Consider the following 12141-nt stretch of genomic DNA (forward strand, 5'->3'; position numbering starts at 1 on the left):
AGTGAAGATTTGACAAAAACTCGAAAATATGGAAGTTGTTTACAAGTAACACTTTGTATGTAAATTATAGAAGGAAGACTTCATCTCGAAGCGAGAAGTGAACGTTAGTTGCTCCGCCGCCGTGTGCGCAGCACGTCGCGGCGACCGTTAAGTGCGCCTGAGCATTTATATATAAACTTTGCGTAGAAAACCTCGATTTCACCGTCATAATTGGTTGCGTGCCATAAGCGGCTTTATTTCATCAGAAAGTGAGTTCTAAGTGGTTGACGCTGGACTTTACAACATAATCTTGTATTATAATAAATTAAGAAACGAAGCATATTTGTGTAGAAACGTTGACATGGCAGCAAAAATAACACCGAAACCTCGAAAAAGTTGGCAATTTAGCAAAGCGTACCTCGTGGCCTACAATGGTACGCAGATTGTTGGCTGGACATATATGTTTTTGCATACGTTGGGTTATTTCTTGAATCGTGGAACCCTCGATAACTTCTGGAAGGAGATCAGCTGGAACTTGGTAATTTTTCAAAACGCTGCAGCGTTAGAAGTTCTACATGCGATATTGGGGATTGTACCCACCGGTGTATTCTTGACTCTCACGCAAGTGACATCTAGAGTATTCCTTGTGTGCGGCGTTCTACTTGTGTCAGATGCGGCAACAATAAGCCCCGGCATAGTGCTGTGTGTGCTTGCGTGGTCAGTCACAGAAATAATCCGATACGGTTATTATGTAGCCAACGCGATCGGCCAACCGCCACCGCTGCTGATGTTACTACGATACTCAACATTTTTCTTGCTGTATCCACTTGGAGTTACTGGAGAGATACTGTGCATATATGACTCCCTGAAGGATATTTCTGCTCGTCAGTTTTGGACAGTACCAGTCTTGTCAAACTACGTTACTATAGCGAGCCAGTACCACATAATCTTTAGCATGTTATATCATTACTTCCTTATTTGTTGGATGTTGCTGTACATACCTATGTTCCCGATGTTATTTGGACATATGATGCAACAGAGGAAGAAGGTATTATCCAAATTTATGAAATCTTATTGAAAATAATTGAACTGCGTAGACAATAATGTATATAGATAATATTAATGCTCGCACCGCACGGCTTCCCGTGCGAGGTAGCTGAGCGTGCGAAGATGCGTAACGAGGATGTGGAACGATTCTGGATGTACGAGATAGTTGAGCGGTGGGACGATGTGTAGGCTCTGTTGCGGGCTCCTTTCAAAAAAGCGGTGAGGCGGGAGCGGATCTTTTTAAGGTCATAACGTTCGGACTCCAACCGCGGCTGCATTGCGCGGTCATTATTCTTCGTTTAATAAATTTTCAGCAGTAATTCAGTCAGCAGTTTTCTTGCGTAAATGTTAAAACGTCATTTTATCAAGTAGCTTATATTACTTTTCCTGCAGTAGAAAATGTGCTGCAATACTGCTTGAATCGACTGCAACATTGTTTTTGATATTTGCAGCAGTAATGCAGTAGGTAGCAATTTCACGCTGCAATACTGCAGCAGTATTGCAGCTGCAATCGGAATCTGAACATCACCTTTAATGTATTTCGCTCGCGTCCCTACACATTCCTCGCAACACATTCCTCGAAACACATTTCTTGCTCACATCCTTTTCTTGTTTTATGTGTACTAAAACCTTGTTCCACTGAGCTGTTTCTACTAGACCTGTGTTGAGCGAGGATGGGTAAATGTAGTGTTACTATTGGTTCATGACAAACACAACCATCGCTATGCATCCTCGAACTGCTTTGGTGGAAACGCACCTTAAGTAATTTATGGACTATTCCATGTTAGGTTTTCAATTCAAGTCCAAATAATCAATGTCCGTCTGTTTTTCATTTTCATATTTTGTTAGTGTGTGTGTGTTTCAAACAATTATTAAAATAACCCAATTTTAAAAAATGCAATAAAAAAATTACTTAAAATAGTAGTAAGTGCTAGGAACACTCCATTGTAATTGTTTATTGGTTAAGTTTTAAAAGAGGAATAATTCTAAAAACATACCTCAAATTTAGAGGTTTCCACTTAGGTTTCTGAGTCCAAGCTAATTTCCGACATTTCCGTTGACCTCGTCACACTGAAAGAGACCTGCACCTACGTGCCCTACTCTGTTTACGTCAATGAGACAGAAATATTATTTTAAAATACTTGAACATGAAAACAAGCTTAGTTATTGTGTATTGTTTTCAATAATACTACAGTTATTAAATCAGTTTTGGTTATATTTTTGCGAATGACCTAGAATACTCGTAACAATTACAATGTTGGCATGTGTATATTCTGAATAATATTTCTTGTTAGGAAATATACAATAAATGTATAGTTGGTGTCATCCACGGTTACGTGCAGATTAATTTTGTCAAATCTATCCTTTAATATCATGATAATATTAGTCAAGGCACGTGTCTACGTGAATGACACGATCTATATTATCTATTTAGATAATCTAGTTAGATTAATCAAGTTTGATATGTACCGATTCTATTTCAAAAAGCGAAAAATGTAAATAGGACTGTAATTCGTTAACTATGTAGATTGTATTTAAATTATTATGTTGTAAAATAAGTTGAAATAAAAATTTATTTTTTTAAATGTTTTTTTTCATAAATGCTTTTTATAATAATTCAGTAGCAGAATATAAACATAATATAAAATCCTATAATACCTGTATTGCCTTCACTTACATGTCACAGTTATTTGACAAATGTGTCTTGGAGGCAATAGGCATTCTCTAGGAGTGCTAACCTCTTGCGACCTTGGAAGATTTTCACAGGGGAGAGGCACATCAAATGTATAGCTATTTGTTCGTTACGTACAAAAAGCCATGTCAGATAAACTTAAGTCCATACAATACATATGACCATCGTGCGAGGATTTCGACAGAAAGATAAACTCTTAAAGGCGACTCCAGTTGTTAAATTCTCCAAGCTTGCGATAATGTTAGCCGTTTGGATGCCCAAAACTAGTGCTTGTTGCGTAAACAGTTCAGAGTCTTCAATTCATTCAAGTTTATATTTTTGTTTTCTTTACAAAGCATGTGTAGTATTGCAACAATCAACCTTGACAATCTTCGAGTCTCCAAGACTCGCGAAACTATACACCAAATGGCTTTAAAAGTCAATATTAGCCTAGCTTACAGCACTAACTACTAGATAAGTATTGCAATAGACAAATATGAAACAAATAGGTGGCCTATCACATAACTTTTTCAAAACTATATTTCCATAGACAATGTTTGACGGGAAAACGTTTACTTTTTTTTTAATTTAGGTACTTCTTAAAATATACATTTAAACTTTTAAATTGTCGATATGGACTAAAGACAATTTTCGAATACTTTATACATCAATTTCATTTCATACGAAGTTTAAATCTATTCTTCAATAAGTAGATTTAAAAAGAAAGTAAATGTTTTCCCGTCAATCATTGACAAGGCAAGTCTGAATATACATTTTACTGGCCGGCGACCATGGCCATTTGGATTAATCCTTAACTCTGTTGAATACAACAACAATAACCTTGTGGTATACTTTTTAACCAAGATCAAATCCTAAAAGTTCAATTAAATAAAGTTCCAATAGTTCTTAGCAACCGGATGGGATCCACGAAGAATCGAAGAAACTCTTAAAATCTTATATACAGAAGTTTCTATTCTGATCATGATCAACATCAAAACGAAGCATTCAATAAAACCTAATTTACATTTGGCAATGCATTTACTTTCTTACGCAACTGCTCATAAAATGCATAAGATAACGCCTGATGCCTATTAGTCCAAAACATAACGTTGTTCAATCCTATTAAATTAAGTAGGTATAATATAATTATTATAGCTATCCATACAAAAAGAGTCAAATTTAGCAATTCCTACGTCAACAAAGTCGGACGTCACGTAATGGTTATTTGACGCATGGAATAACGATAAAAATACTGCTTTCAATCCAGTTCTATATTTTTATGCCTAATTAACATATTTTCACATCCTTATATGACGTCTTTGCGCTTATGATTATAAATTTGCAAGTAACAATATTTACGTTCCGAAAATATGTGCAAACGAGATTCAAAACCATAATATACGCAGAAATACGAGTAAACAAGTGACAGTCCTTACGTTTCATACAGTCACGGACTGCCAAATTTTGGAGTTCACTTTACATTGGATATTTCATACGGAGTATTGACAACCAAATTAGCTTGAACCTTAAATGGATCAACAATTAAAGTCTGTGGCGTCTGAAAACATCGATACGAAAAAAGTGCCAAAAATATGTATACACGACTTAATTGCCCATGTATTAAGATAGTGTATACATATTTTTGGCACATTTTGCGTACCGATATTTTCAGACGCCACCTTGACATGTACGGCATGTCTTCAATGCCTAAAATAACTTCGAGCGTAAAGCTACTGTACCTATTGAAATGATAGCTTTAAATACGCCAGACTACAATAAAAAAAAAAAACAAAACAGCAGCAACATTACGTAGAAATAGGTTAGTAACTGGAGCATTATTCAAAACGTGATCAGATATGACCTAGGTATATTAAATATCATATCAAAATTATACATTAAACAGCATAAAAAAGGTAATTTTTATGGAAATTTATAAAAGTTAGTAATCCACTTTATTTCTTTTGAAATTATATAAAAGATTGAATGCGAAAATTTTAATTGCATTTATTAGTATAATACATACGACGTGTTTTAATTTTACGACCATCTATATGTCATTGACAGCTATTAAGCAACGTAGTTAATATATTCATTTAAGATTGGACTTTGTATTATATTTTTATGACAATGATTTGGCTTCTCGCAGTGCGTCATTCTCAGGCACCTAATGCCCACGGGTCATAAAGTAGGAAAATTTATAATAGTATTTCTGCAACAACAATTTACCTTGTCTAGCCATAAATTCTGTCCCTACGTTAATTGTATAAAACAAGTTACTGAATTACATTTCACATATCAACAAGAGAAAAAAAGTTAGAGAAACTAATTTCAAATAAAAAAATCCCAATAATTTTGTGATAATACAGAATCTGTGCTCTGGTGCTACTTTACCACTCTAGTGCGATAATTAGCACAAGCGATGCGCCTCAAAAACACACTACTTTTTCACCACCTCCGTCGGGAATTTCGATACTATACCTATTAAACATTTTTGTAACAAACTAATGTATATGTGACGCGTCGAGCAGGCCTTGTCCTGTAAGATGTTTTTATTTTATTCAGAGAATCAAAAAAGTTTGAAATTTGATTCTTATTTGTTGAAATGTACTTAATTGAAATGTCAAATTTTAATCCCGGCATATGGTGTTGCGTAAAGATCTTCAACGTCTAAACACGATATTTTGTAACACTCCCGAGTTTTCACTAAAATTGAACACTTATGCTCAAATATCGTCGCTATACTTACTCAACCTCGTATCTATATATTAGATACGTACATCAGATACGAGTTTCAGTAAGTATAGCGACGATAGTTATGGGGTTCAATTACCCTTTTGTCTTGGTATTCGCACAAAATTATGAAATAGACGGGAATGTATAGTTTGTTAACTACATCTACCGCTTCTTTAAATCTGTATGCATCAGACAAAAAAATGCATTAAAAATTGCACAAATATTGGTAACGTAAATAAAACTTACCAGTACAAGAATGTTATATTTCAGCTAAAAATAGTACGAATTTGAGAGACGATTCGCTTGTCACTTAAGTGGTAGGTATTGTGGCGAGGAATGACGACATCAAGTCATAGTTAGGCATTTTATGTTCATTATTATTCGCTTTATTAAGAATATAAAACATAATTAAATAACTGTCTAATCAGAGTCTCTAGGGACAATTAACTTTGAAACAGAATTTATGGTACGACTGTAATTTACTTACACAAGGAAAAACCAATACAATATTAGACAGTTTTTTTCTCAGCATAACAGCTACAGGATGTTACCTTATTTAAGCAAAGCTCTGCAGCTTTTTAAGTCCATGACTTTATGAACTGTAAGGACTGCCACTTGCTTAGGTACTCGTATTTCTGCACATATTTTCGGATCGTAAATATTACTACTTACAAAATTTTAATCATAACCGCAAAGACGTCATATAGGGATGTGAAAATCATACTGCTATGATATTCTAATTCTAAACATAAATTCATTAACCTCAAGTGATCAAAATATATGTTCGTTAAAATCATCATCAAGTGATCTTGCTAACTAGTATTAAGTTAAATCAACTGAAGGACGAAATGCAAGCATAATATACAACGCCATCTACAAAAATAATAGGCACGCATCAGCGACATGTAGGGGTATTTTTTATACTGATTCACTTCAATATTTTATAAAATAAAAAAAGAACATTGGATTTGCCTGAAATATAAATGCGAGGCTATTTCGACACAAGTATCGAGCTCGCCGACAAGACAATCTAATTGAATAGCGGAGCCCCGCGTCACCGCGGGATCGCATTATCGCCGTGATTTGAGACCAGACACGAGCCAATGTGACTCGGGCCGTGCCCGGGTCGGGACCGAGGGCAACTCGAGCAGGGACATGGACTGTGATGTTGTTATCGATAACCCAGTGTTTACATGGAAATGGGGAATAAGTTTGTTATTTTGGGGCCCTATTTTGGGGCACCCGGGTGGAAAACGTCCGTCTGGGCGTCCCAGATACCGCTGGAGCGACGAAGTCCTATAAAAGACCTGTTCGCCCTCGGAATACCCAACTGGCGTGAAGTGGCGCAGGATAGGGCAGAGTGGCGCTCTCTTGTGTCAGAGGCCAAGATCCTGTTTGGGTCACTGAGCCAGTGAAGAAGAAGAATTACAATTGCGAGTTGAAAGCGAGGCGAGCGCGCAGCCAGTTCGCAGCGAGAGCGTAACAAGTTCGCCGCGAGCGCGCAACGATATTGCCGCGAGCGCGTAACGATTTCGCCGCGAGCACGCAATGATTTCGCTGCGCGCTCGCCTCGCTTTCGTGTGGTACTCTGCAGCGCCACCATAATGAAAATTAATGAATAATATGATGAAATGATGTACCTACTTAAAACGTACATCATGTCCATATAATGTTTATTACTGTACCCGGTAGGGACCTCGCTCGCAAATCGAATAATCGAATAGACACATACACTCTTAGATACATATAAATATTGCCATGGCAAAATTCTGTTTTACTTCTAAAAACTATTAACCTAAGTTAAAATATACATAGGTACTTAGTGTTTTTTCCCCGCCAATGTCCATCAAAATAAGATTATGTTCCTAAATTTATTAATTTCACGCTCGTTGTCCAAAACTAATGAAATCAAAACACAAAAATAAAAAATTACTGCGAAATTGCTAACTGCCAAAACAAATGTACAGAAAAGGTACTTTTAGGCTTTTACACAAGAAATTAAATCAAATTAAAAGATGTTGCTTACATAATTATTAATAATCTTAAGGCCTTGCCGACTTGTAAATATCATTCCATACTCGTAATGCCGAACTGGTTATTTTTGGTTATTTGCATGTTAAAATAAGAAACTACCGGATGACGTGCGAAATTATTCTAGACGTTTATCTTTTGTTTTCTGTTAGTGTTGACTGATATTTAAAGTTAATGTTTATGTTGTACAGTCACGTCTGAAAATATCGATACGAAAAATGTGCCAAAATATGTATACACTACCTCAATATGTGGGCAATAAAGTTGTGTATATATACATATTTTTGGCACTTTTTTCGCATCGATTTTTCAGACGTGACCGTTCCTAATTGTGATACACTGGTGAGAAATTGAAAATGTTAATATCATAATTCAGAACAAAAAGACCATTTTGATAGTAGATACAAATTCATAATCATTAATTAGCATGTACTCATTTTTCTCTTCTCATACTCGTATTATAAAGGATTTTTCTCATCTTATACTATACGTTTGATGTACCCAGTCAATCAAATGAGTTTTTGGCAATTATGTACATAATAAATTAGACGAGATACATATTTTATCGTATTTTACTTTAAATAACTTAAAATATATATAACTAAGTACCCTTCAAGTTAATTCTTAAGCAGCAGAATAATGATGTAATAAAGAGTAGCTATGACAAGGCATGTTAAATAATGAATAAACGGTTATGTGGGTTAATCAGTTGCCAAGTGAAAGCAGAGTTACTTACTCAACTTTCGTTAAAAGAAAGTCTAGGTGTAGACCCAGGTCTAAACAAACATCTGACTCTAGTGTCGTAATTCAACTTCAAGTTTATTATAAAGAGAAACTCTATACAATAACAGCTGTGTACAATGATCATGGTATTAAAGATGTATTAATGCTTGTTATCTACTCTTGCGGACTATTACGTATAAAATTATAGATAGTATCTCATGTATTATGTATGTCTCTGTAAATGTTATTTTGAGGTTGTGAAATAAAGAGGATTTGCATTGTATTGTATTGTATTAAATAGTATATTTTATTAGCCAGACTAGGTATAACATTTCAGTCAAATGAGTACAAATAATATACTCGTAATTATGTTTTCCTGGTATCGACGGTTCCATGATAAACCGAAGCAACACCTGTTCTTTACAAAACATATTTAACAATACAAAATAACTTTACTACCCATTCAAACGGTAAACAGTATAAGTTATTTGGGTTCATATTACTTAACCTTTTGAACACACAAATAACTTATACGTTAGCTAAAGTTATTTTTTTACAAAGTAGGTTGAAACCGTTCAGTAAATATAATATATATTTTTTGCGATAAGAACGCCTGTTGTTACCTAGTTCTATTTTCCTTTAAAATTTGTAGTTTTACATGTGTGTAAAATGTATAATTGTTGGTGCAATCAAGAATATTTACTTACTTACACGTGCAGATATTTATTTATTTATCAGGTAAGTAAGTAAGTAAGTAAGTAAGTAAATATTCTTTATTGTGCACCATACATTTAAAAATAGACAGGAAATGAAAAAACATATAAAAGTTAGGTAACAACAGGCGGTCTTATCGCTAAGAAGCGATCTCTTCCAGACAACCTTTGGGTAGCAGGAAACAATGAACTTACAACATTGAATTAATACAAAATAGATTAAATTTAAATCGACTATAAAATAGTCTATCGCAAGATACTTTTAAATTAAAACGAGATGTGTTATAATATTCACCCATAGCTTCCTACCTCCCATTATTTGGCCTCGTCTGAGAGCCATAGTTTTTGAATATAGCTATTAGCGACGCCACTGATCTGCACTGCCTGAGAGGAGCGCGATCCATAGTTTGGCAGAGTGCACTATGGACAATTTGTCATATGATCGGTGTTTATCAGGTAAGATAAAGCGTGAAAGATCGGTGCTAGAACGAAGTCGGTGGTGACTATCATCTGCCATCACTTTAATATACATAAAGGAGAGACAAATGCATGTCTCTATGGCGGCGGATAGGTAGGTAACCCTTAAGCTGCGACCGAATGATGCAATGTGGTCAAATTTGAGGAGGCTAAAAATAAATATTATAGAAACATTTTCTAGACGCTACGTCTTCTTGAGAGTTTCTCGTTGTTCTAGGTTGCGACGTCCGTCCCCGTAATCCAGGTGAGGAAGCAGAAAAGAATGGGTAACTTGGGTAAGGATTTCGTATTAAACGGTAGGCTATTTCGTAATCGACGAAGGGAATGTAGACAGGAAAAGAGGTTTATGCTGACCTCGGTAATATGTATATAGACCCGACCAGAAAATATTTTAATTCTCTGGACATATTTGTAGTCAGTGTTGTCATAATTTTGAGACGAAAATTACTCAGATTTACCGTTCTTGTGTAGGTAGGTATCTGACTGTGTACTCCGTTATACCACGTTATACCTACTTACTTAAGTACTTATCCCTAGCAGCACGATTGCCAGACGTAGCAGACGCTGGCAATTAGCAGCAAGCCCTTTGTGCCGCGTCTGTGTTTGACAGGTCAAAGGCGATACTCGTCGTTGAATAGGTACCTACTTTCCCTAGTACTGCCGCAGATGGGAGGGAAACAAAACATCTGATACATTAAACCAAAGATGTTTACAGAGAGATAATACGTAGGTACTTTATTTACCGTTCGTGTAACATCATAATTTAACTTTGGATTGTAGAAAATTACTTAAAACTTTCAAAAAGTGAGTCAAATTATAACATTAAATTAGAATATTTTATCTTTGAATATATAACCTTGCTCATAGTCTTAAAAGTGAATAAAACAGGTTTTTTTAAACTTATTCATGAAGATTCGAATGTGTTGTAAATGAAAAAGTGGTAATGAAATAAACGACTTCATTAAAATGAATACCTACATTTTATTTTGCAAAGTCATCTGCATTAATCACAGCCTGGACACAAAGGATCTTTGTCTAGTTTATGTACAAATATTTCCTTTAGATATGGTAACATTAGTTTATTTGATTAATGATTTTCGTGGTATATACCTGGTAGATAACTCAACTAATACGAGTATCTTACGACCGCACCCAATAAGTTATGACCAACATACATACACAAGTCAACAATAGCCACTGTCGCACACCTAATGCGTGCTACTTCTGTTAGGTATATGATACATGAGACCAATCTTTTGAATATGAAATGAGTCTTCGATTAGAAAAAGTTGAGCAAAGGACCGATGTTCAATAATCTTGGTTTTTAATCAGAGATGTCTGCGTTATTTCCGGGGCTCCTTGTTGAGATCCACCTGACTCTACTGATATCGATGTGCACTTTAGGACATTGCTTTTCTTCATTTTTTTAAAAATGAAGGTAATTTTATTTTCTTAAATCTCGTCTCCAGGTACGGGTAACAAAATTAGGATGTTATATATTTTTTCCGCATTTTATTGGTGACGCTTCTTCAATGTAAGTTTTCTTTTTATCGAAAAACGCTTTAAAAAATAAGTAACTGCTAACTATTAGTTATGAAACCAGAAAAATGTATGACTTATTTTTCAAACGTGTTTTTTTTAAAATCGGACAAGTGCGAGTCGGACTCGCCCACCGAGGGTTCCGTACTTTTTAATATTTATTGTTATACCGGCAACAGAAATACATCATCTGTGAAAATTTCACCTGTCTAGATATCACGGTTCATGAGATACAGCCTGGTGACAGACGGACGGACGGAGGACGGACGGACAGCGGAGTCTTAGTAATAGGCTCTCGTTTTACCCTCTAGGTACGGAACCCTTATAAAAAAGACAGGTTAAAAAGATTGTCTTGCTCTTTGCAATACTAATAAAAACACGAGATATAATGAAAACAATTTTAACTAAAGTATTTTTAGTATTTTCACCTTGCTAAGAGTCCCGAATAGAATACACAAACCCTAGCTACAAGTAAAGAACACAATAAAAGGTCCCAAACAAATAAAGGACAAGCAATTTCGAATCTCTAGCAGCACTTAAATTTTACGCATCAAGTTTAAGGAGTCCATTAAATTCCATTGTACCGCTATTCGTGTCCGAGAGTGTACACTTTAAGAAGTTAATACTAAAATGTACTTAGGGACAAACGGTTCTAGTGCTAATTTGTACCTTATTTAACTTATAATAAAGTTTGAAGTAGATGTGATTACTTCTGAAGTAGATATGTTTTAACATTTGTAAGTGAAAATGACGAGGGTACAGTCAAGCTGGCGTCTCCAAGCCCTATCTAGCCGGACCGTTCTTTGTGTGCTCTTTCAAAATGTTCGTCATTTCTCGGTTCCGATATTTCCGTTACGGTCACGTTACGATGAGTTTTCGGGAGGCTTTTTTCGCGCCTAGTTTAATTATGATATCAAATGCATGAATGGAGATAATAACGCATTTAAATTTAAATATCTATGTATATTCTAAATCAATTTCTGGTATTTCTTTGGTTCGTACCGATTTTGTAATTTTTTTAAAGGAAAAATCATTGTAAAATATGTCATTAGTTACGAGTATTAATTGTATACGTCGTACATGGCCTGCCTAGTCCCACTTTAGCCCTGGCGGTTTTAACCCCAACATCGACGATGCCTGTTTTGGTGTGCAACGTTTGGAGAGAGCGCTCCACGGCTCTTTGGCAAACCTTCAGTTTGGTTTTTTGTAACTGAGTGCCCACGTTTG

General features: G+C 35.4%; 2 protein-coding genes across 2 annotated transcripts in view; both read left to right on the top strand.

The window, feature by feature from the left end:
* LOC133519212 (very-long-chain (3R)-3-hydroxyacyl-CoA dehydratase hpo-8-like) lies at window positions 1-2612 on the top strand. The gene has a single exon (XM_061853201.1). It carries the CDS (start codon window positions 341-343, stop codon window positions 1055-1057), a length of 717 nt encoding a protein of 238 aa, XP_061709185.1. The 5' UTR covers window positions 1-340; the 3' UTR covers window positions 1058-2612.
* Window positions 1102-12141, top strand: part of LOC133518603 (uncharacterized) — an 18262-nt gene continuing 7222 nt past the window's right edge. Inside the window, exon 1 of the mRNA XM_061852266.1 lies at window positions 1102-1211. Within this exon, the coding sequence (XP_061708250.1) occupies window positions 1102-1211 (110 nt within the window). The remainder of the gene's footprint in view (window positions 1212-12141) is intronic.

This window comes from Cydia pomonella, chromosome 6 (genome assembly GCF_033807575.1).
Source record: "Cydia pomonella isolate Wapato2018A chromosome 6, ilCydPomo1, whole genome shotgun sequence".
In the NCBI taxonomy this organism is placed as follows: Eukaryota; Metazoa; Arthropoda; class Insecta; order Lepidoptera; family Tortricidae; genus Cydia; species Cydia pomonella.

What these genes read in the sequence shown, in the direction of transcription:
- LOC133519212 (XM_061853201.1), top strand. Translation starts at nt 341, where the DNA reads ATGGCAGCAAAAATAACACCGAAACCTCGAAAAAGTTGGCAATTTAGC.